This window comes from Glycine max, chromosome 2, assembly GCF_000004515.6.
Source record: "Glycine max cultivar Williams 82 chromosome 2, Glycine_max_v4.0, whole genome shotgun sequence".
NCBI lineage: Eukaryota > Viridiplantae > Streptophyta > Magnoliopsida > Fabales > Fabaceae > Glycine > Glycine max.
The window spans coordinates 14,240,886-14,266,997 of NC_016089.4; the positions used below are offsets into that span (position 1 = coordinate 14,240,886).

General features: G+C 31.3%; 2 protein-coding genes and 1 non-coding gene across 4 annotated transcripts; 2 read left to right on the plus strand and 1 right to left on the minus strand.

Annotated features, from left to right (window-relative positions):
* Positions 1–119: 119 nt before the first annotated feature.
* Positions 120–11,502, plus strand: LOC100797559 (prostaglandin reductase-3). The gene is made up of 18 exons (XM_003518797.5): positions 120–310; positions 1,023–1,196; positions 1,554–1,735; positions 1,926–2,031; positions 3,260–3,336; positions 3,735–3,822; positions 5,117–5,303; positions 5,480–5,606; positions 6,866–6,946; positions 7,048–7,149; positions 7,334–7,429; positions 7,597–7,671; positions 8,346–8,465; positions 9,527–9,655; positions 10,123–10,200; positions 10,727–10,813; positions 10,958–11,044; positions 11,123–11,502. The coding sequence occupies exons 1-18, from the start codon at positions 256–258 to the stop codon at positions 11,171–11,173; spliced, it is 1,902 nt and encodes a 633-aa protein (XP_003518845.1). The 5' UTR covers positions 120–255; the 3' UTR covers positions 11,174–11,502.
* Positions 11,503–14,759: 3,257 nt separating this feature from the next.
* Positions 14,760–14,831, plus strand: TRNAT-UGU (transfer RNA threonine (anticodon UGU)). Its single transcript has one exon. It is a non-coding gene; the product is annotated as a tRNA-Thr (tRNA).
* Positions 14,832–17,101: 2,270 nt separating this feature from the next.
* On the minus strand, positions 17,102–21,408 carry LOC100798622 (uncharacterized). 2 transcript variants are annotated; one of them, NM_001255592.2, is made up of 7 exons: positions 21,057–21,408; positions 19,290–19,347; positions 19,038–19,118; positions 18,888–18,923; positions 18,501–18,740; positions 18,278–18,419; positions 17,102–18,191 (listed from the first exon to the last, which is right to left on the minus strand). In NM_001255592.2, the coding sequence occupies exons 1-7, from the start codon at positions 21,245–21,247 to the stop codon at positions 17,701–17,703; spliced, it is 1,239 nt and encodes a 412-aa protein (NP_001242521.2). In that variant the 5' UTR covers positions 21,248–21,408; the 3' UTR covers positions 17,102–17,700. The 2 variants fall into 2 exon arrangements, with proteins under 2 accessions (NP_001242521.2, XP_006574429.1); XM_006574366.4 differs by lacking the exon at positions 21,057–21,408 and adding an exon at positions 19,475–21,016 and having other exon boundaries at positions 17,165–18,191.
* Between the last annotated feature and the right edge of the window lie 4,704 nt (positions 21,409–26,112).

Here is a 26,112-nt window from a genome sequence, read left to right on the forward strand (position 1 = left end):
ATAATATTATTATAAAAGTATAATTATTTAACCCAATTATATATTTAAAAATTAAATTCAAAACAACTAATTAAAGTAAAATATCTTCGGCTTCATATCAATTTATCCATATGCTTGATGTTTACTGTATTTTTTTATTACTTAATCTTGGGGATATATATCACGTTTTGCATCACCAATCTTGTTCTTATCATTTTGGGACGGCACCTGCACAGAAGAAGAAGAAGAAGAAGAAGAAGAAGAAGAACGATAGTAATGGAAATCAAGCCCGGTTTGTCAGCACTCGTTACCGGTGGTGCCTCTGGAATCGGTAACTCCCTCTTTTCCTTAACGCCATTCATATTCGTATCTAAAAATATCATACTCTTCCGTTTGACTTTGCAATTATCCGATTTCAAATATTCAAAAACAAGTTTCAGTTGACTTTAGGAACCGATTCAACTAAACTAGCTATGCTATGCAGATTTTTGCCACTGAAATTAATTAACATAAGAGCAATGTTGTGTTGTTTGTTTACACGCTCTTTCGAATTGAAGATCCGATTCCTTCACTCTTTGAGATTTTGTCGTGGAAGCGCTTTGTTCATTTGTGCCGTTTCGAAATGAATCCGTAGTTTAATTGGGAAGAAAAGAGATAGCAAACTACAGAGCACGTGTTCAAACTACTGTTAGTAATTGAATTAACACTATTTGCATAAGCTTTTCTGTAAGTACTTATGAGAGAAGCAAATAAGAAAAAAAAATGAAACAAACTCCTCCTATATAAGCTAAAATTAGCTTATGCATAAGCATAAGTTAAAATCAACTTTTGGAGAAGTTAAAATCATTTAGTTCTGACATCTGAGGCTTTAACTATGATAAGCTTTGGTCACAGGCAAGTGAAAGAATGATAACATGCCATGTGATTTGATACATCTGCTTCCAAAATATATGCTTGATGAAACTTGGTTTAGATCGCGTGATTCACTTGTTTATACTATTATTGCGTGTGATGTGACTCTTTTTTTTTTTTTTTTTTTACAGGCAAAGGTCTTGCACTAGCTCTTGCAGAGAAGGGTGTATTTATCACGATCGTGGATTTCTCTGAAGAAAAGGGAAGACAAGCTGCAATCCTCGTCGAGAAAATTAACTCCAATTTTCATTCTAAGTTAGGATTTCCGTCTGCCATATTTGTGAAATGTGATGTGAGTAATGCAAGTAAGTGAGCTATTGTCTAGTAGCAAGACTTTCATCAGGCTTCCCCGTGCTAGATGTTGGAATTGCCTCCTTATGGGCTCTATTTAATGTCCTTACCAAACCTTCTTGTGTTCTTCTTCAATGCAAATATATTAATATAGTGAAGTAACACCACTTAACACGAAAATACATAGTTATAGAGATTCACATGGTAGAAGGCATGTGATAAAGTTTCATAATCTGTAAAATGAATGTGTGTTCCAAGTTCCAACTATCATGAAGTAGCATAATGTATACATGTAAATGTCATAACGAATGCACTTGCTGTTTTGGTTGTCTTTAGTTTCCACAAATATATTAATTCTTGGTCACTGACAGGGGATCTAGCTGCTGCATTTGAAAAGCATTTTTTGACATATGGAGGACTAGACATTTGTATTAACAGTGCGGGGATTAGTAGTTCTGTACCATTCCGTGATGATCAAACGGATGGCACCCGAACATGGAGATACACTGTTAATGTGAATTTCACTGCTGTTATTGATTCCACTCGCCTTGCGGTAAGCTCAAAACATGACCTAGTTTATTGAATATCATTTAACTAAATATTTACTTAATGCTGCCATAAGAAAGTTGCTGCATAATCACATTATTGATCACATACATAATTTCCCCACATGCTGTTTATATGAAAAAAAAGAGGTTAAAACCATTGGTTATTGTTGACATTCATTATCTTCATTTTAATAGATTAAAATCATGGAAGCTTCCAAAAGGCCTGGTGTGATTATCAACTTGGGTTCTGCTTCTGGTCTTTATCCAATGGTGGCTGACCCAATTTACAGTGGCTCTAAAGGTTTGTCATATACCAGCTTTTATTAGGGTATACTCCTTGAAACTTTTTTCTGAATTAAAAAAATTAAATTTGCCACACAAAAGAGCATAAAGACCTATTCAATTCAACTTAAGTGAAGCTGTTAAAATGAGCATACGTGTGGATGACCATTGGGCTTGAAGTGTGGATCAAGCAACAGCCTCACTGTTACCTTGCTCTAAAATTTAAAACTGCTATTCACAGAGCTGATTTACAGAAACCCTGTTTTTGTGACATAATAATGCTAAACAAAGCTTTTATGTACACTGTCTATTTATTGCGATTTTCCAAAATTTCTGTATTTCTGGCAAGATTAAAAATTTATTTGCGAGAATGGGGTTTGCTATCATCAAAATCAGAAATCTTGTGATTATCTTATGATCCTCCGAGTTGCACCTCCTCTTTCTTTTTTTCCCCCCTAATAAAACTTCTTGTGGATCCAAAAAAACAAAAAAGAAAAAAGATTCACTAAAATTGGCATCTCTTTCTTGTGGATTAACATATATTTTAAAAACTTTTAATCAACAACAACAATAGCCTTATTCCACTACGTGAGGTCGACTACATGGATCACATGATGATATTCGACTTAGTTAAAGATAAAATCTTCAAAGATATTATTTCCCATGATATCCATCTTAACAACTTCCTCCAAATGTCCTTCTTTGTCTCCTCTCTCCCTTTTCCTAGGACTAAAAACGGTGCAATCTACTCTCCTTGTTGGTGCTTCGTTGGCCTTTTTTTTATATACGAGTCCAAACCACCTTAACTGATTTTATGTCATCTTTTCTTCATTCCATACCATTATCTCTTTGTATTCATTCATTTTGAATCCCATCCTTTCTTGTGTGGCCACACATTCATCTTAGCATTCTCATTTATGATGCTTTCACATTTTTCTCTTCTTGTCCCTTTAAAGCCCAACATTCACTACCATAGTGTATAAAATTTTGTGATCATAAATAACTCCCGAACCCCGACACCTTTCTCCATTTTAACCATTTGACTTTGAAAAACTTTTAATAATAATCAAATTACTGAGAAGAAAGCTTTTAACTGAAAAGTTGTTTCCAAGGACAAAAAAAGATAAAACAAATAATTTTAGCTTTTCAGTGAGAGTTATATGATAGTATTCATATCTCCCTCTCTAGAATTTGCTTAAGTTACTATTCTGCTTCCTAAATGTTATCATGTTACTATACTTATGCAGGTGGTGTTGTTATGTTTTCTAGATCACTTCGTCTATACAAACGTCAAGGAATTCGAGTCAATGTGCTTTGCCCTGAGGTAAGATCTGTATTCGAAGCATGAGTATTCTTGGTTATATTATTAATCTTCAATCTGTGGAACTATTAAATACTCTGTTGAAATTGACCAGAACTTCTTAGACAAATTTCCCTTATGCGCTGAAATTGATTGCTACTTCTATGTTTTCTTTGTTAAATCATGAATGTGTTTTTTCTTTTTTTTTTGTTTGAGACCCTGGTATTCAAAAGCTACTTTGGGTCCCAACTAATGTTAGTCGAGTTGAGTGGATTCACTTTCCCAATGCTTTTTTTTTCCGGTTATTGGAACCTAGCTCCTTGTTTCTGGAACCTACATGCATTGAATGTTTTTTGATTTCAAATCAACATTTCTTGTAATGGTTTGTTACAAAGTACTATAATGCCAAAAGTTTGGTGCAGTTTGTTGAAACTGAGATGGGAAATAAGATTGATCCCAAGATCATCAATTTGAGTGGGGGCTTTGTACCTATGGAAATGGTGGTGAAAGGTAAGTCTATAAATTTTTTTGTTCTCTCATTTAGCTTGGCCAAAAAGTGGTTGGTAGGCATGCCTGTAATTTGTAGATTACTAAATCATAAATTTGTAAAGGTTTGCTTTATATTCTAAATATTGCTAAAGTTTTGGGGGCTGGTTGATTAGTTTTCCGTTACCCCCTATTGCATTGCATGGACATCTCCTAAAATAATTTAACATGCTTAAGTGTATCATTTCTATTAAAAATAGCTGGAAAGCATTTCCATTACCCCATATTCTAGCTTCATCCTAGTGTCAAACTCTATGAAAAAGATAAGGCTAGTATAAGTTGTAGCCAATATAAGCCACCAATATTGTCAAAATGATCATTGTCAAGTCAAGAAGAAAAGTCACCACTGATATATGATTTTCAGCAACAAAGGATGGATTTCGTCATTTTCACTCTCCCTTCCAATGCCATAATGGCACTGGAAAAGCAATAATATCTCAATGGGTAGATTGAAAAGAAGAAGATTTATCAAGAACCTAAAAATGCTAGAAGCACAAACAACACAATAAGATGAGCCAAAGACTCAAACATAGAAACAAAGCATGTCAAATAGATCAAGAGATGACTATATGCAAAGCAGCTAAACACTTGTTAGGAGTTGTGCAAATGGAGGCTGGGCATCATCGAATTGGCCATGGTGAGGTGAGTGTTGGAGAGAGGACTTTGTGGGCTTTTGCTTGCATGGAAAAGCTAAATTGCTGAATGGAGCATCAGAGCATGGTAGTGCATTGAAACTTATGTTGTGGTGCAGCTTCAGAATCTATTTGGCAATTCACTGATGATCATATAGTGGTGATTTCTCTTCCCATCAATGATCATTACTGATTATGATTAGTTGAGATGTAGTTTCACTAGTTTGGCCCCGTCTCTAGTCCCAAATGTAGTCTATCACCTGTCTTTGCTTTAAGCTTACTAGGATTTAACTTGGGGGAGAACAATATCTCATATCATCATTATTTTATATTAAAATGTTTTACGCGGATGATTTCTTAAGAGTGATTTCCATATTTCGTTATAATTCATTATCAATTTCCTTGTTTGATTAGGATTAGAGACTTGTAAAAATATTAACAGGGTTTGATGCTATATATTTTGTATCTATTTACATCCTAGTTTCTTGGTTGATTTGTGCTGTTAATAACATTATGTTTGTAATTCATACACGTTATGAGAAAATCGATTGAGTTAGTAATAGTGATTGGTCAATGTTTCTAATGTACACATGAAGTTTGATATGAAAGTATTTCAACCTCTCAAGGTGCTTTTGAGCTCATTATGGATGAAAGTAAAGCTGGTCATTGTCTGTGGATTACAAATCGTCAGGGCATGGAGTACTGGCCCTCTCCATCTGAAGAAGCAAAGTACTTGATACGTTCCTCTCGTTTCAGGAGAAGATCCGATTTCAAAGCTCCATTAATTAAAATTCCTGAGAGTTTTGAGAAAATGTGTGTATTCGAACTCTATCTCTCTTGTTATAATATATACATGCCTTTCGAAGATATTTATTTTCTATTTCCATAGTGTTAGAAAGCGCACATTTATACCTTCAGATTGGCATATCTATCGACTATTTCTTCTCACAATTTTATTAATTTAAAGATACGTTATTTACTGTTTGCAGAGTTGTTCACACCTTGACTCACAACTTTCGGAATGCTACCAGCATAGTGAGAACACCTCTGAGATTACCTGTCAAACCAAAACATGTTCTTGTTAAGATAATTTTTGCTGGTGTCAATGCTAGTGATGTAAGTTATATCTTTCTGAATTCTGAGAGGACTTGTGCATGCATATTGTTGAGTTTTTTGTCATTTCTCTCTCAAACATGTCCAATCCTTAGCTTCATGACAGATAGCCTCAATTGTGGCAAAAAGATACAGCCTTCATTGTTGAACTAATTGCCTAGAAGAATTATGCATTAGCTCAACAAGTGCATGTTCAAATCAGAAACTGCATGGCTTATTGTAAAATACATACTAATGTAATAGCTTGTGGCTTTTCTGTATATCTAGAATAAGACACTACACTAATTTGGAATTACATCCTTAAAACAAGGCACTATGTGTTTATTGTTCAAGTATGTTACAACTCTTGAACTTAGATTTATGCTAGTAGGTGTTGTATGAGTAGCAAAATAAAAAGTTTTTTTCATCTCCTTCAACCTAAGATCCTAGGCTTACCATACCTTAGCCTTCTAGAGAATTTAATATTTTCTAGTAATGTATTTTCAATTTGATTCTTCAAAGTCTAGTATCCTAGTTGAGGCACTAACTTTTTATTTATCTCGGTTTGGTCCGATTGTGCACATCCATGGTGTAAATAAACTTTATGAATACTGAACTGAATTCTCATGGAAGGATCTAGAGAAACTCTAAAACACACAAGGATTCAGTTGATAAACGTATCTTTTGGGAACCATAATATTATTTTTATAGAATATATGATAAAATGTTAATAAATGGTAAAAATCTGATAAGCCAAATTTTTTTTACTGTTCTATTTTTCACATTTATAACTTCCTGCAAGAGCATGTCTGTTCAAAAGTTGTTTTATGAAAAAAAAGAGGGCAGAGTTAAACCAAATAGATGTATTCTGAGAGAGACACAGATTTGTTTGGTCCAGGGGACCCTATGATTGATAAGTTCTCTTAGGCTTTGATAATTTTGATTTGTAACTTAAGCATGACAGGAGAAATGGGGTAAAAAAAGGTGGTATGTGTCTCTGTGATGAACATTATTGATTTATCATGTCTGATGAGTGTGATCCTGGATAAAACATGTGGAGTCTCATAATATCAGATCCTCTTGTTTTAATCTATACAACTATACATGTCTGATTTCAATGACTTTGAAAAACCCAAAGTATCTATGTTGTGTAATATTACATCTTTTTGTGCAATACAAAGCTTCTCTCCACTCACAGTCTTTCAAGTGCTATATCCTTTCATCATCTAGAACATGTGTTTTCATCTATAATCAATAATTCTAACAAGAATGAATAATGATAGGTAAATTTTAGCTCAGGCCGCTATTTTGGTGGCAACAACAATGATGTTGTTTCTCGTCTTCCATTTGATGCAGGATTTGAGGTATAGATATATCCCATGTGTAGATATCTTGATATGAAGCCCACCACTTTATGCAATAGACCCTTACTTACATGTACATTTTTTTAATGTTTATATTTTAGGCTGTAGGGATAATTGCAGCAGTTGGGGATTCTGTCACTGACTTGAAAGTTGGTATGCCTTGTGCATTCATGACTTTTGGAGGCTACGCTGAATTCTTAATGGTGGGCAGTGCTTAAGATAATGTTTTATATTTTTCCTTTCATATTAATGACTTAATTATTGGAGTTTCCATGTACCACTTATTTAGAAAACCATGTGTTTGGTTATTAAGTTGATCTGATAATGATACTGTGATGATATTTATTATGATGTAAGTTATTGAAGCTGTCTTGTTACTTGGGATAGATTCCTTCAAAACATGCTCTTCCGGTGCCTAGACCAGATCCTGAAGTTGTTGCCATGCTTACATCGGGATTGACTGCCTCAATTGCTCTAGAAAAGGTTGACTAATATAATGTTGTCTCCTTGCTTCAGATGTATCCTTATTTCTTAGTATTTATTATACTCATCTTTGATATCAATGTAAATCAAGCCTTTTTTTTATTATCTTCTGTGAATCTTCCACTGGCTTGTCTTGATCAAAGTTTCCTTTTTTGTACACTCAAAAGGCAGGACAGATGGAATCTGGAAAAGTGGTCCTTGTTACTGCTGCGGCAGGAGGAACGGGGCAATTTGCTGTTCAGGTACTTCATAAATCCCATGCCACTTTTCTCAACCATATGAGCTTGTGTATATGTTTCCAGGAACTATTTGTTGTAACAAATTGATTGTTTCTTGATATTCTGTAGTTGTAGGCTGAACCTGGGAAAACTAACCAATATTTTACAAAAAAATAAAAAATCAGCAGAATTTGTATCTTTTACTATTTTTTTCACACTTTCTTTATTGATGGACATTTATCATCATACTATTTTATTCTCTCCTTTTTTCCAAGCATTAGTTGTTCTTGAGATCACACAAAGAACTCTTGTATATATTTCCTTGATTCCTTAAGACCAAAGATAACTGGCCACTATTTTAAGACAAAGATTGCTTGTTCTTTTTCCATTTCTTATTAAATGCTTGGAGATGAGGTCCTATTCTATGAAACAAAGAAAGACAAAAGAAAGTAGTCAAGATAGACTATCTCTTGACTTAAAACAGTGGACTTCACAGGTGGAGTGTAGTAGGAAAGTATTACTTTGTGTAAAAGAAGCGGTTGAAAAATAAATAAACACAAAAATTTAGAAAGCTTGCTCAAATCTATTAATAGATAACTTGGTGGGTACTTCAATCTTGATTTTGTAGTGTAAAATTTATGCAATTTCTCTGCAAAAAAGTTTCTTTGCCCGGCCTATTAATTTGGATTATTGCGCAGCTAGCAAAATTAGCAGGAAATACAGTGGTTGCAACTTGTGGAGGTGGGGCAAAAGCCAAGCTTCTGAAAGATTTGGGAGTTAACAGAGTCATAGACTATCATAGTGAAGATGTAAAAACTGTATGTTTTTTAAATCCTGATTCTTTTTAGAGTTCTTTCAACCATAACTGCTTTTATTGAAACAGTTAGGTTAAAAAAATCATTATAACCTAATTAACCATTCAGATGGTTGACGTGTCCTTTGATGTAAATATTTCTTTCACTGACAGTTGGCTCCTTCGTATTAATTCTCTTTTTTATTGTGTGTTAAGATATTCAATATTTTTAGCATATTAGGATATACATATATGTATAAGGTTAGACCCTAAAAATGCGCATTCAATGAAATCAACACAATTACATTATGCCATTCGTGTGTTTTCAGGTCCTTTATATATTTAGCTAATTGAAATGCCCAGCAAGTTGCTGTTTAGTTTCTAACAAACGATCCTAATTCTATTCAAACTGCTTATATTATCTCTTCTATTTTGTTGAATGAATTTTCAGACTTAGTTTCCAGAATGTCCCTGATATTATTGACTATTGAGTTGAGTATTGATACCCCTCAATTTCTGTTCCTTTTATAGTCCTTTTTTATCATACACTAGCAACAACCCAGTGAGCCTAAAATATAAAAAGAAAATCCTTGAATTCCAGAAAAAAAAATATTTACCTTTTGTTGAATAATAGGAAAGTAGAAATTCATCTTTAACCCGTGTTGGAAGAAATGTCACAAGTCACAACACCTCTGTTGAGCAATTTGCATGATGGAATACCTATAAACTCTCTTTAAACAAATGTGCTCTATCAAACAGGCACAAGTTACAGTATCATCATATTACATTTGCTGACAAAAGCTGTGAAACTCACTTGACATAGACTTACTGGTTCTAATTGCCAAAAAACAATAATTCATAACTGAAAGGATAGAATATTAGTGGAGAAGTCCTTTACATACCAAAGACCAATAAAACACCACATCTTAAATCTTTAATGAATATCAAATGTTCAAATCATGGCTCCAATTTTAGTGAAAATTGGCATCTTACTTTGTTGATTCTGTTTGGGTTCTTGTCTTTATTGGAACAAATTATGTAAATTGATTCGTACCAACATGATAATTTTTGTACTTAATTCTTCAGGTTCTAAGGGAAGAGTTCCCCAAAGGTATTGACATCATCTATGAGTCTGTTGGCGGTGACATGTTAAACTTGTGCTTGAATGCTTTGGCTGTTCATGGACGACTCATTGTTATTGGCATGATTTCTCAGGTTTTTCTTTTTTTCTTCTCATGCTACATTTTTCCTCCACAGCACTTGTGAAAGTTTCATTGCATCTATAACATACTGTGCTATACTCCTTTTATCTGAGGTAGTACCGACTCATCTAGGGATTCTAAATTCATGTTATACCTTGGATTTTATCCTCATTTAAGTGTAGTGAAAATTAGATTTTAATTATTGTGGTATTCACTATCAAATCCACTAAGTTATATGGAACGTGGGATTCTGTAGCCCGTCTCTGATGTCTGGAATGAAATTTGGATTTTAACTAGTTATATTACCATAATATAGAATTATTTTTGTTGTTAGATTCCCTTTCCCATTTATTTGTGAAGTCTGTTAGAAGAGTGTATGACACTGGATTAGAAATTGCAGTAAGCTGTTTCTGACCTCTTAAGGAATCTATTGTTAATGAACAATATTGATATCGTATTTTTTATTTTCATTCATTCCAGTATCAAGGAGAGAAGGGTTGGACGCCATCAAAATACCCTGGACTATTGGAGAAGCTCTTAGCAAAGAGCCAAACAGTGGTATGTAGCAATATGATGAAGTTATGCACTAGTGGGCAGCCACTACTTTTTTATTTTTTCAGATTTCTTGATTCTTATTTCATTGTCATTTAATCTTGTGATTTGGGGAGCTTAAAATATCCATCTCATTCTGGAGTGAAACATTTTCAGGGTAGGAAAGTTTAACTTTTAAACCTCAATCCTGTCATATCATGCAGTGATGAAATGTTGGAAGGACAAATACTAGTTCTTTTTAAATTATCTATCTACTGTCTGGCCCATTATTTGTATTTGATTTCTGTATTAACCTACAGTAAAGACACCATAAACGAAGTGCAGAAATTTTGGACATAAAAACCTGTAGTTTACTAATTTCTAACCAAAATATTTATAATTTTGGACAAGTGGGTATGGTCAACTTATAAACCACTTGTTAAATTGTTTCTAAGTGAACTCTTTTCATTCCAAGCATTGCAATCTCCCGTGAAAATTTCCGTTTTATTTTTCTATGATTTACTTATGTTCGTTCATAATTCCAAAATTTCAGTCTGGCTTTTTCCTGGTGCAATATGGTCACTTGTGGCAAGAACATCTTGACAGACTATTTAATCTTTACTCTTCGGGAAAGCTAAAGGTAAGTTATACACATTCCATTCATATCTATGGATCAATAAAGCTATCTTCATTAACAGTATATTTATTTGATTTTTGCTAGTTGCTATACTTAGCAGTTGCTATGCTAGTTTGTGATCCTTAACTTTCTCGTTTCTTCATACAGGTTGCTATTGATCCAAAGAAATTTATAGGCCTGCATTCTGCTGCAGACGCTGTTGAATATCTCCATTCAGGCAAAAGTGTTGGGAAGGTATTTACATAACAAATACACTTCTATTTTGATTTTGTGACTATTTTGTAACAATCTAATGAGATATAATTTCTCTAGGTTGTCGTCTCCGTGGACCCAAGCTTCCTTCCTCAAGTGGCCAAATTGTGAATCAACCCATGTCAAATGACCTCACAGATTATATTATAGCTCTTTCAAATTAAAAAGGATAAGTTAAACGTGCAGCTCTTGTGCAAGTAATTTTGTCGAATGTTTCTGAAATTTGCTGCATCAGCTCAATGCCAAAGCTGAAACGTTCTCAATGCTTTTTCATTTTTTAGGTTACTTATGCAATTGTGAGTTTAAAAAATAAAAATCTGTAAGAAAATGGAGCAAGGTATACCACCTTTACGTTCATAGTTTATACTATAGAACACCTTTCATATCATGAACAATTGTATATTTTGACTCTCGGTGAAAACTGGCCACTCTTTCCTTTATTTGCATTGTTACTTAAAAAGTTGAAACTGTTGTTCAATCGAATAACTGCTAATTTGGCTCTATAGTTTAAACTTGCCTTAAAACTGCTCTCAAGTTCTTCCCATGACTTAATTTGGCTCTCAAAATCTTCTACAAAGACAACAAATGTAGAGTTATAAGGTTAATATGATAGTCGAAGAGAGACGTAAGTGCATTCGACTCTCTCACTAACATCTAACATTGACCGATAAAAAACAAATACAACAAATTTTAGAGAGAGAAAGAGAGATGCTAATGGTTAAGGAGATTTAGCTTTGGGACATTTCCAGTTGATATGGACTGGAAGTTGGACGCATGTTGTGTTGTAGGTGAACTTGGTCGGTTGAAAGGTATTATAGAAATTAAGTGGACTCTTCAAAAAGTTGTGAATCTTGTTTTGACCCCCAAAGTTTAAAAGCGTATTGTAAATGACCCAACATATAAAAATTTAAAAACTGATCGCCCTAATTATGCTACAAATTTCAAATTAACAAAGGTAAAGTTAAAAACATAGAAGAAGCCAATCAAAATTGAAACTGCAGATTACATATTGTCAATTTTGCAAAAAGGTATTTTGTTATGTGTTTTTATCATTGCCTTGGGTTACAATATATACATATGTATAACTGTAAGTTAATTACTACAAATATTCTTAAGTATATACTGACAGAATTGTTGATATTACCAATCAGTAATACACGTAAACTACCTTAACATTCAATCCTAAAATCATGAAAAAATTATGTGCAACCGGTTATTAGCCAAATTATAGTAAATCAAATATTTGAGCTAATCTTAATATATCTCCGTTCAGCACTGCGTCATTTTTTCATTAGCTTCTTTCGTACCACCTTATCACACCATCACTATTGTCTTCCCAAGGGTCCCTTCAAACCACGGCTTGAAACACCATCTATTAAAAAAAAATAATACTAGTTCACCGTAACCTTTCACCATTTATAGTACAAGGTTACAGATTGCACATCTTCAAAGGGGGCATGGACCAATGCGAAGAACTAATTGCCATGCAATGTTGGTAATATACCTAGACTTTAGGATGACAAAATAGAAGGTGATTTTTTTTTTTTTGGGTGAATAGACACCAAGAATGGTACATCCATGAGTTAAGTCTTGCCAAATTAGTGCATCTCATTCAAAATTATCGTGCACCAATAGATGAAGACAAAGCATAAGACAATAGCATGCCCTAAGATAGATGATGGTGATGTATTTGATGATCTTAGGCGAGTTGTTTGTATGTATGAATCTAGTGACGTTTGTGTTAATGGATGAATCGGTTCTTTTCACTGTTTAACACAATATATGAGCAAAACAAGCGGTTAATTAAAGAGCTCAAATATGAGCTTCAACTCAGGTTACTCAGGTTAAGAAACAGTTTATCAAACTAACTAATGAGTTAAATTTCTCGAGTTGATTTCGATTAATAGCCAACCTTACTAATGGAGATAATGGTATTGATACATAATGTGATGGAGAAGGAGGTTTTGAGAAAGTAATTTTATATTTGAGTTTAACTTGCAACCTTAATATAGTTTTAACTCGATTGGGTTGTTAATATGAAATTCAAACTTAAGGTTTAAACATGATTGAGGTAAGGACAGTTTGTAATCTACAGTTTATTTGTCGAGTATATGGAGGGTAATTAGATTTGCACAACATTTTTAGAGTGTCAACTTCTAAAACACACGCAATAGCCCTTACCAAAAAAAAAAAAAAAAAAAGTCAATAACATCACATGACATCTTATAATTTTAATCAACAAGTAACAAATTTCATTTTTGAAGGAAAATTGGTTTCTATTTATCTTTTATTTTAAAATCACATTAATTACTATATTTTGAATTATATCCTTATAGAATAAAAATAAAAATATTGTATAAAATGTTAAAGTGAAAAATAAGAGAGATATAGTATTTATTAAGAAATTTTTGGTGTGCCCTAAGGCATCCTTCAGCCTAAAGCCAATGATTAATTATGTGAGATTCATTCAATGATCAAACTCATGATCACATATTTAAGGTACAAAATTATTTATCAATCATGTCAGAGAATATTGGTATATATTAGGATATTAAAAATATTTGGTTAAAATACAATTTTTGTTCTCCTATTTTTTCAAATATGTAGTTTTAGTTTTTCTATTTTTTTAATTGAGATATTTTGTCTCTCACTTTTAAAAAACTATGATTTTAATCCCCTTTGTCAATTTTAGACTTATCTATGTATTTTTTTAATAAATTAAGCTTGTTACCAATGAAATAATTAAAAAAATATTTATCATATGAAAAATAAATAAAAATGTGTCGGTCAATGTTTAAAATTGTGAATTTTTTAAAAACAAGAAACAAAATGTCTTAATTAAAAATAAGAGGACTAAAATTATAAATTTGAGAAAATAGGAAAATAAAAATTACATTTTAGCCTAAATATTTTAGTAAAAATGATATTTTTGGCTAAAATGCAATTTTTGTCCCCTATTTTTCTAAATTCATGATTTTAGTCCCTCTATTTTTTAATTGAGACAATTAGTCCCTTGCTTTTTAAAAATCTATAACTTTAGTCTTTTTATTTTTTAATTGAGACATTTTGTCTTCCACTTTTTAAAAATATGCTATTTTAGTTCTCCTTTTCAATTTCAGACTTGACTATTTATTTTTTAATTTTTTTAATAGATTAAACTTGTTAATAATTAAATAATTCTTAAAAGAAATATTTTTGATGTGGAAAGTAAATGCACACCTGTCTTGACAACTTTTACAAATTATATAAATCTAACATTTGAAATTGGACACAAGGATTAAATTGTAATTTTTTTAAAAGTAAAGGATGAAATGTCTTAATTAAAAATAGAGGACTAAAATCTTAAACTTTATAAAAATAGGAGATAAAATGTCTCACTTAAAAAATAGAAAGACTAAATAAAAAATTTGAGAAACAGGAGAATGAAAAAAAAATACATTTTACCCTTTATTTTTTTTCTTAATTTGTGTATTATAATCTTAATGTCGAATAAAAGAAATGGATGGAATAATGGAGAAAGGTGATCATTATGGAAAATCGTTGAGCATAATTGCACATTAAAGTTGATATTGAATTTTTTTTTTTTTAAAAAAAAAAACTATATCCATTCAAAAAACTCTTCCTATATCCGTATTTATTTTCCTGAAAGGAAACTATTTTAACGTAATTTATAACGGGCTCCTAAAATGTCAAGCAAGCCCCTATAGCTCAGTGGTAGAGCGTCAGTCTTGTAAACTGAAGGTCTGTAGTTCGATCCTGCATGGGGGCAATCATACTTTTTCAAATATTGAATAGCTTTCCTCCTATTAAGTGATTAAGTCCATTACCAACCAATGAAAAAAACATGCCAGGAAATAAAAGAAGTTGGTGCTTTTTTCTTTTTTATTTTTTATGAGAAGACTCCTCCTCGTTTAAGGACTAATTTATCGCATATTTGTAATTTGTGTACTAAATTAACAATTAAATAGACTATTTATACGCATCTTTTAGTTGTTTTTGCTGCATTTTAACATGAAAAAACAGTAAGACATGGATCGCAAATGCTATTTCAAACACACACTAACTCAGTAATTATCCCTTATTATAGATTATTTATAAATAAATGAAATAAAAAAGCTATTCGAAAGTCATAATCCCATACCTTCCAATTAGTCAAACTTCGTATTAGCTCATTTTGCTGGGTAGGGGCAAACTTTTACACGATACATATTAAATAACATAAATATTTAAATTAGTCATTGAAGATAAACTGGACATCATCACGTATAAGCAAGGTTACATATACTCACATTCCTCTAAGCATTCAAGTGTAAATTGCACAGTGGTTCTAACATGCATTTGGTGTCTTTGCACGAAAGACATTGATTTTTTTGGTAGCCTATAATTAGACATTGATTTCTTAAATACATGTGAGAATGCTACAGAAAAAAAAAAAAAGGAAACTAGGAGACTGAAACTGAAAAATTAAAAAATAATGTCGTGAGGAAACCTTTAGTGTCGTGGCAGAAGATCTTGCCTTTGGTTTTTGAATGTTGTCTCTCTCTCGACCTACGTCTGTGTGATTTGTTATACTTTGATCATGGAAATGACTGTAAAGCAAAAAGCAATAGGCAAAAAGCAAAAGAACAAAAACATTATTTAGAAAAGAAAAAAAAATACTATATTGAGTGTAAGTGGCGTGTAAGTTACAATAACGTACGACAAATCATGCATTATTTGTCCATGGGCCATCGGTATTACCTTATTATTCATTCAAAAGATACAGTTGAGTAGTCATTCTAATTGAAATTATATATTTTTAAAATTTTGTTGCAATGTTTCTTATAAAAAAATATAAAATCGATAGGTAACATATCAGACTTCGATATTTTCAACACTCTTTAGCCTCTTTTCAAGGTTTCTTTTTCTCTTTAAATTTTCTTTATTTCCTCATTATTTACCTTCATTTCTCCATTTTCTCTCTTTTTACTTTTATTTTCGTTTGCAGGAGGGCAGGAGAGAATCTAATTTTGTGACATATCATTGAAAAGTCTTGAATGAGTAGAGAAATATCATGTATGATTGCATTTGATCTATGGTTGTGCTAAGAGAGCTAAGGTTGCCCAACTCTTAGTAATTTTGGGAAGATAATTGTACACAAAGTTTTCGTTCCATACTTGGGTGAGGGGATGGAGTCTTGTATTTGTAGTTAACTTTGAGATATGTGACAGTTACTAACTTTGGTGAGTTAGTGGCTATCCGTACCTAAATCTTGACATGAAATATAGGAAATTATTGGATGTTTGTAGTTTTTTTTAGGATAAATGATTTGGAGTTCTCTGATTATCTTTTCAACGAACTTGGAATGATAAGACACAATTGACATGATAAGAGAAAATGTAGGTATTTTTTGAAAGAATATTACCTCATGAATGCAATTAGTATTATTCTCAAAGTGTATCCAGGCATCCTATTTTCTTTATCCGTACTTCCTAGGTTAATAAACCATATGTTTAATGTAAAAAATACACTTCATATTTTCCCACCTCACCATCATATCACTATATATCAACTAATCTCACTAGTCCCATAAAGGGGCCATTACATAATACTAGGGGCTTTCCCCTTTAGGCAGGTCATCTTTCTGAATATATACACACTTTCATTTGAACTATAACTTATTTGAGTGTTGGAGTACTTGAAGGTCATCACCCGCCATTTATTAGACAACCATGGAGCTCTAAATCACCAAGAAGCATACACCCAATTGGAATATTTAAGTCTCTAACCTGGAATATTCATCTTGAACATCCTTTTCTAGTAATACATGTCCAATTGGAATATATAAGTGAATTGAAAGACACCTATGGTCTCTAATCTATGACAAAAAAATGTAAAATGATATTTTAGCATTTTACAAATGAGTGAATGTTGATCATACACACATAAGAAACGCATGCTCAGTTAGTTACAAATATTCAGGTAGTTTAATCGGCTTAACAATATCAATTGTGAAAGTTGTGCACGCACTTTGGAGCAACCACCATACTTCCACCGAAATACTTAACTCCTGCCAAACATTATTTAGAAGATGCAAAAATCCTGCTAACAAACAAAAACAAATAAAACAACAAAAGAGGGATGATATCCTTCTTTTTCCTCTTTTGTACATTGCTAGACATGTCTAATTTACAAGTTTCTTCCATCCTTAAACAAGAGACGTTTTATTCCCTCAAAAATATATTATGTACATCTATTTACTTTTGCTCTAACTACAAATAAGTGTCAGTACAGTTTATCCCATTTCATGCAAATGCAATTACCAAATGAGTAATTACCATAGCCAAGCATCAACCTGTTTGAACTATCAGAAGCTCTTTTTTCTGATACAACAGTCATGGTTTTTTTTTTCTTTTTCTGAGGGCCATTAGAAGGAATGGAACTCAAGTAACCTTTATCCACATCACCCCATCACTTTCTCAAAAGTGCCAAGGAATTAATTGTTGAACCATTGCAGCCATTACATGTCCCCTGCCAGACATAACAGCCAATCATTGCACCAAAATCTATCATACCTTCCTGTATTGTCTAGGGAAACTGCTGATGTTTCAAACAGGTTTATCATAAAGTATCTCCTCAAGTCAGATATGGGAACAACTTCATAATTTGGACCGACCGATGCGTTTAGTACCCCTGAATAGTGAATGCCTTGGAGCTGAAGCACATGACCTCCCATTTAGATTCCCAGAAGATTTCACATCCCAACCCTCAACATTCTTTGGAACACAAACGTCGAAAAGAAATTGGCCAAGGACACTATGAGCGCTGATGCTTGGGAAGCTAGGTACAAAAACAGGTTTTTCTTTTTGTTCGTCTTGCGGAGCACCAGATTCTCTATCACTGTAATGTCCTGCTGAACTAGGCAAAAAGAAGTGGTCGGTTGGCCCAACTGCAACTCTTCTAAGGCTCTTATTTGAATTGATTGCCACCTTCTGCAGGTCACAGATTAACTCAGATATCTCATCCTGTGTACCATCCATACCAGTTCTTTCTCGTTCAAGCAACATTTTTTGTGAATATATTGAAGAAGCCTTCTCTAATAAATGGCTCACAGCAGCTCTATATTCAATTGGATGGTGTTTGTAATGACCTGGAACAAATTAATAATAATAACAATATCAGGTTAAACTGGTTCAAGGTTGTCACAATGTAGTTGAAATATAGTCTCAGACGAACCAAGGTGAGAGGAGCTACTGAAATTTACAAGGTTGACATCACCACTGAGATTGCGTAGTTGTTGAGCAAATTCATAGATACTTTGGTATCGCACAAGGTCATCATTCTCAGAACATAAAATGAGAAATGGAGCTCCAAAATTCTAAAGAAAAAAATGAAATTAGAGTTTAAAATAACAAAAGTAAAAATTACTAAAGATTCAAGGTCGTAAGATAGAACTTACAACAGAAGAATATAAAGCCTGCCAATGCTCAGCAGCTTGGGATTCAAATCTAGTTAGGTACAAAGCATCCAAACCAGAGGTAACAGATTTTGCTACCCAAGAAACAAGTTTTGATGGTCCAGGCACTTTTACAATGGAGGGGTGTAGTGTGAAGCGGAAGCCAAAATCACTTGTAACATCTATTGGACCAGAATCATATATGTGTCCAGAAAGACAGTTCCTAAGTAATTGATAGTTAGGCTACAAAAAATAAATCAATAATAAATAAATTTCATGATCACAAAGCACAAGATATCATCAATCAATGAAGAGACAAAGGATCAAATAAAGATGAAATTCTTTTTTTTTTTATAAAAAAAAAAACTACAGAAGGAAAAAGTGAATTACCAAGTTGAGCGGAGTTTCACATCTTCCATCAATAAGCTGCATTTATATGGAAAGCTATTACAATGGGCATTTCTACTTTAAAAGGACACACAAAAACTTCAAATTCTAATATTCTCCATATCAAACACGAAAATGGATGCCTAGAATTACCTGAAATACCCTGAACAGACATGCTTTTGACCCAGCAGAAAAAGCAGCAAATACAACAGGACATGACCTAGTTCTTAGCTCCTGCATAATCCAAACGAATTTTTTTGCTTAGCACCTATGCTATGACTATGACACAAAACTAAGAATAGATACCTAGAGATCTGTAGCATAGTATTATTAAGATATTTTGTAAATTGACATTTAAGAGCGTCAATATAAATCTTAGCATGCTATTCAATTTCTAAAACTAACCTCAATAAGTTCATCAAGAACGCAAAATGCCAATGGCATGGCACTTTCATCATGGAAACTGCACGAGAGGAAATATATGATATAAAAATTCCATCAATACTATGCACCAACCAATTAGTTGAAGAGTACAAATTAAATATGGTGGTAATCTGTGACCAACAAAATGCAAATACAAAATAGTATACCTCAACAGATATTTAGTTGGTTACAACTTGAGCATGTCACTTAAGTGTTTGGCAGAAAAGGATTTAGGCCATGTTAAGATAAACTTTTTCTTATAGGAGAAGAAAATAAAAAGCTAAAATGAATTGAACTTTTCCGATAAGCTAAAATCAACTTATGCACTTAAGTTTTTGGAAAGTTAAATGAGAGAACTTCTATAGAAGTTAAGTGCATAAGCTGATTTTAGCTTATGGAAGAAGCTCAATCCTTTTACCTTCTTATTTTCTACTCCTATAAGTACTTACAGAGAAGTTGATCCAAATAGGGTCTTAGGATAATAGTATAATGCCAAACCACATACAAATGCATTTCATATATTGTCACTGGATAATTTCATTAACCTAACAGGAAGTACAACTTCCTTTTTCCTTTTTCAATGCTTGAAAATCTATTTGAAATTCGTTGCAGTACACTACAACCAGAATTAAACGCTTCCCAACAAGTGTAGTAGTGAAATATATATTCCCCAAAAGTATCCAATATTTCCCTATGCATCAAAAAGGGAGCACAAACCTTCCTAAAGAATTGCAGATAAATCCATAGCTATCTCACAAGATTCAACATTAAATTATGGTGTTAATCAAGTAAGTAAACCATAATTAAACCTCTCCAACCAAACAATTTTCTTAATTTAAAAGCTAGATATACATTACCTCCTACCAGTATTGAGAATAACTCTTTTATTCTATTCTTAGCACATGGTCCCCTCTAATTCCAGTTGACAAAGCAAGCTATTATATAGCTTCCACCAACTACATATGAACTTCATAAATATTCTCTCTCATTCTCTCTTACTTCTTCACCAACTGGAGACAAATAACTAATGGATGGTGCAAACCTAATTCTAATCTATGGATCTGTGCCAACATACAATTAAACGCGACATTAAATAGCATTCTCCGACTTTCACGTGTAAAGCATCTTTCCAAGCCAAACAAACTTCTGCTTCTATTCTAATTCCACATGGTTAGGCAAAAGTGACATGCAATTCAAAAAGCTCTCCTCTCTCTTGTTGGTGCATCCCTATCAGCTTCCTCAAAGAAAAATGGAAAACAAATAAATAAAAACCCCAAGAATTTTTATTTTTTTAAAAAGATAACTATTCTGTCCCAGAAGCACAACAATTTGAAACACAAACCTTAAAATCATCCACAACAAAGTGACACCAACATTAAGAAATAGTGTAACAAAGCTCTGGTTTTTAGAACTATTCATCCTCATCTATTACAAAGCCCATCAATTTGGAGATATAAGGTTAGTCAGATGGTTAAGAAAGAAAGAATGGAAGGAGAGAAAAATCCCGGGTTCCACCTTCTACTAAAAAAAAAACTAACAAATTAACAATTAACATTTGCCTATTTTTTTTAAAAAAAAGGCCGTCAATTTTATTAAATTGTTGATCCACTAATTTCATCTGATAACCGGTGAAAGCAGTTCACAAGTCACACAAAAACAACTACACCAAATAGAGATAAGTGAAACCACGACGTTGAAAGCCAAAAAAAAACAAAAACAAAAACCAGAACAAGAAAAAAAAAAACTTACGCTGAGAGATAATGGGCAAAACAAACAAGGGAATTCCACCTCAAAGAAGAACACAGATCAACGAATTCTTGTAACAGGTTCTGCGGAACAGAAACCCAGGCGAAGATTACAACGATTCCTCTGAAATCAGTTTCCTCTTTTCTCCCCCAGTAGATGTTACCGCCTCTGACGGCGAAGCCACCACCACGCATAGCTCGGAGACCGACCCAGTAACCGAAACGAGCGAATTTCAGCTGGGAAATTGCAAAGTTGGAAGCTTTTCTATGTGGGAGCAGTGAAGGGTGGTGCTTTCTGTTGAGTCTTAATTCGATTGGTTAATGGGTGGGTAATGATGGATGATGCTGGATTTCGTGGTAGGTCTTTGAGTTGTGGGTAAAATATGGAGCACGAATTCACGGTCACGAATGGCTCATCCCTTCGTTGTATTATTCAGTAAGAAATGCCAAATCAATATGAGCAATGAGAGACCCACATGAGATGATGATGACAGAGATTTGCTTTCCGCGCCAGCGTTTTAACGTGGAGTTGTATTCTTGCGTTTTTTAACCTTTCAGGCGTCTCAATTTGAACATGACCTTCCCACGGTAATTTTTTGTACTTGTGTAATGGGAAAAAGACCTAAAATGTTGCTTGTAGAAAGAAATAAAAGGAGTGTTGTTACACAACAGGAGTTTATACTAAATTAATTATTGGTTTTAGGTTAATTTTGGTAAAACTAATTAAAAAATTAACTGAAATGTGAAAAGTTAGAAGATGAAAGTTAGTAGAAAGAAATTTAAAAAATAATTTATTAAATTATAAATATTTGATAAAATTAGTTGTTAGAATAGATTAAAAATATAAAATGACAAATAAATAATAAAATTATAATTTATTTAAAAGGATAATAATTTTTTTTGATAAATATGTTAAAAATAAAAAATCTATAAACAAATTAAAAATTAAAAGTTAACATGGTATTTTTATGTAATATTTCTAAAAATATTAGAAATTAAATCTTTTACTTTAAGCAAAATCTTCAACTAGTAAAAAAATAATAATTCAAATGTCTTGTTATCGTGAACTTAATCACTAACGACTTTTTATATTTCATGGAGATGAAAAAAAAAGATTGTGAAGGAGGCCACAGTTTATTTCATGAAGATGAAGAAAAAAAGATTGTGGGACGAGCACCATGAATTTTTGTTGCAATAAAAAGACACAAAAAGTTGAAGGAATCTTGCTTTACATGATAAGATTAAATTAAATAAAGGCTAATAATATAAAATATGTCAGATTATAATGAGAGAGAAAAAAATGAACAATATAGGCTGCTTTTGATTAAGGAAAAGAAGAAAGAAACAGAGAAGACATTTTGTAGGTTCACTTAAAAAAAATAAGATTTAATTTTTATAAATATCGATCTCTAAATTTGTTTTATATTTTTATGTTTTAATTTCATAAATTTTAAAAATCTGCAAAACAATTTCTCTCATTATTTATTAATAATTTGACATGTATTCAAACATATAATGTTGCATGTTATATCAAAATAACCATATTACATGTCACATCAAAATAAACACTTGCATTATATCGCTAAATATATATGATATCATTATTAAATGATGATAAGAAATATTTTTAAATATATATATATATATATATATATATATATATATATATATCTCAAAACTAAAGTAAACAATTTAAAAAATAAATAAATCAAAATTTACCACTAAAACATGTTTAAGGGGGGACAAATAAAGCATGCAAGAGGAATCAAACGTTGTTTGATGACATAAAATTATGTAAATGTGAATAAGAAAGATATAAAGCTCGGCGGAACATTTCTCTTCAAACAAGAGGAATATCTGAAGAATCTACCAGAGATGTGTCATGGCCCCTCGAAATCCTTATAGGTGATAACATCTTTCAAATACTTTACCTTCTATCTCAAATATAAATAATAATAATTTTTTATTTTTTAATCATAAATATAAGTAAATTTTAACTATACCTTCTATCTTTTAAATACCATTTATTTAATAAATTTAAAGATATTTTTTTAGTGTGATATCAAATTTCAGTAAATGATAGTTTAAAAAAATATTTATTTTTTAATTAGAAATAATAATTCAATAAAATTAACTCATTTTTTAATAAGTGTAAAATATTTTTTTTTTCTTATTATAACCCAGACGAGAGGGAGTATACTTCAAGAGGAAAAGAAAGAAAAAAAAATGAATAAAAGCAAAGAAGAAACAGAGGAGAGAAACAGATTTTTTTAATTTATTATTTAAATTTAATTTGATTTTTTAATTTTTAAAATTAATTGAATTTGATTTTTTATTTTTTTAATTTGATTCTTTAATTTTTAAAATTACTTAATGACAATTTTGAACGATCATAAAATATAATTTCTTATAATTTAGATTGAAAAATTAAATTGAATTAATTTAAAAAATTAGAAAAAAAAAATAAAGAATCAAATTCAACATAAATAATAAATTAGGTGACCAAAATACTCATTTTACCTATTTTTTTGGCATTGTTATTCTCATCCTAGTTTATGCTCTTTCCATCTCTACTTTGTTTGGTTTTTGCGATATTTAAAATTATTTCTTAAGAAAACAAGATTTTGTTTATCAAAATATATAACATAAATGTGTTTCTTTGTATAGGAGGGATGCAAAACAGTTTCACAATAATGAAAAAATGTTTTTATTGGATATTTCAATCAAAGGAATTGTGTTTTACTTGTGTATTACATTTGTAATTTCTAACACAACAGACAGAAATGTGTTTCTGTTTATCAAAATACATAACAAAATATGCTTTTATTGTGTACTTTTGAAACATACCCAACCATAACACCCTTCCATAAGTTACCATGCTTAAAAAAGAAGTGAGGACCTAGGTGTGTCGATGGTGAGAGGAAAGTTGTTGTGGTATAAATATGGGGTAAAAGAGTGGGTGAAAGAATCATTCGAACAACGTCAACGAATGAGTACTTCGTCATAGTGATATTCGTCACTGAGATAGCTATTAAGCTTATAAAATAAAAAAAAATTATTTTAATTTTAAAAAAATTGTTTTGATTTTAATCCTTAAAAGATTCTTTTTGTTTAGTTTTTGTTGTGAAGTAATAATATTAAATGATAATAAAACACTTATATTCATACTCATTAACTTATCATATCATCAAGGAATTTGAAAATATAATTACGTATAATTTTTTTGATTTTGTAAATTATATTTTTTAAATTCTAATATGTTTAAAATAATTACTAATTAATGAGAATTTTAAAAATACAGTTTATAAATATATATATATATATGATTGTCCTTCAAACTCTTTAATGATATATCAAATTAATGAGTTGTTAACATTCATATTACATGATGAGTTCATTCATGTGTTACTTGATAACAAAGATTAAAATAAAATAAAAATCTTAAGGAAAATAAAGGACTACAATAAGAAACACCCTATTATATTGGGATTAAAAGTTTATTTAAGTCAAGGAAAAATTAAAAACATTGATAGTAATTAATTTGATTTTCTTTCCTTTGTTGTGTAGGAATGAAATTATTTTTGAGAATTTTTACTGATCATGATATGGTTTAGGCACTAATTAAAGTTTGAATACGATGTTTGGTAAAATAGCTTATAAACTAGTAAAAAGAGAAGTGTGTTTGGATTATATTTATTATCAGAATTAATTAATCATTTTTTATCATAGAGAAAAAAAAATAAATAATGTTTTTATTTTTTCATGATATTTCCGTAATTTTTTAGAGCAGAATTCATTTTGTAATATTATCCGAACGCACTATTTATAAGCTACCTAAAAGCCTTACTAAATACACTGGTTAGATCATATCCGAAGAATATATAGCTGCTTGTTTTTCATTTTGTGTGTAGTATCTTACTCCAATTTATTGCTTGCATTCTTTGCCTAAGGGGGTCTCGATATAAATCCTTGGAGAAAGTTTCGTCATCATGTGGATAATTCTATTGTGGCTTATTTAATAATTTCTTAATTTGTCTTATATATATAAAAAAAAACCCAACCGAGTTTCTTGCACTATATTCGACAATGAATGTTGCTTGAAAAGGAATTAATTTTCATGATCCCAAAACTATAATGAAATTTAAAAACTCAATTACATTATCCTGTCCTAAAATCGGAGACATGTGTGAAATTCTCAAGATTAGTGGTAATTAATGGGATTTATATTTTACAAAGTACATACCACGATAATACAGTCCTTCTTTGTAAGCACGAATTTCAGTTTCATATAGGTCAATATGCATAAGGAAAAAAAAAAAACACAAACATCATCACTTTTTAGTTACAAAATTGTCATTTTATTTTAAATATGTTTCCTATTTTTAATGATTTTGTACAGGAAATATTAAGAATATTTATTTTGTTACAAGAAACATTGAAAACATGCATCTTTTCAACATTTTCTGTAAAAAAATAAAAAAAAATCAATATTTAACATAATACTAACATCAATAGAACCCGAAGCATGCATGTGGTCTCTTACATGCTCTTACAGGAGATTCATATGAACAATGTCATCCTTGAGATGCTATGTTGAAAAAAATTTATGGTTTTTCTAGGCTTCATCTTATTCCAGCCAAATGTAGAGCTAGACATTTGTTTTCTAGTTTTAACAATTCGGAGTTAAGTTATATATGGATTCAAATAAATCATACCACTCATTCTTTTGTAAGAGCGTTAAAATTGTATGTTAGAAATTATTATATATATATTAATCGTATGTCATCTTTTATTTTTTCTATTATTATGAATAAAATGTCTTAAGTTTTTTCTCTTAAAAAAAAAAACATAAATACTAACATGAGGCTATATTATAAAGTCATGTTACCACATATGAAGGTTGTAATAACTACAAGACCATTGAATTGAAACAGTTGTCTTAGGTGCCAAATTATTTAAGATCTTAATTTTTTTTACGATTTTAATGAATTATTTATTATTGATCTTTATATATATATATATATTAATATATTAATAAGACTATATTTGTTCTTAATTTC

Excerpts from the sequence above, each read along its gene's own strand:
- LOC100797559 (XM_003518797.5), top strand. The coding sequence starts at position 256 with ATGGAAATCAAGCCCGGTTTGTCAGCACTCGTTACCGGTGGTGCCTCT. Across the intron at positions 2,032-3,259 it reads AATTTACAGTGGCTCTAAAG|GTGGTGTTGTTATGTTTTCT; the intron begins GTTTGTCATATA and ends ATACTTATGCAG. Across the intron at positions 3,337-3,734 it reads TCAATGTGCTTTGCCCTGAG|TTTGTTGAAACTGAGATGGG; the intron begins GTAAGATCTGTA and ends AGTTTGGTGCAG.
- LOC100798622 (NM_001255592.2), bottom strand. The coding sequence starts at position 21,247 with ATGCGTGGTGGTGGCTTCGCCGTCAGAGGCGGTAACATCTACTGGGGG. Across the intron at positions 18,924-19,037 it reads GTCTGTTCAGGGTATTTCAG|CTTATTGATGGAAGATGTGA; the intron begins GTAATTCTAGGC and ends ATATAAATGCAG. Across the intron at positions 18,192-18,277 it reads CAGTAGCTCCTCTCACCTTG|GTCATTACAAACACCATCCA; the intron begins GTTCGTCTGAGA and ends AATTTGTTCCAG.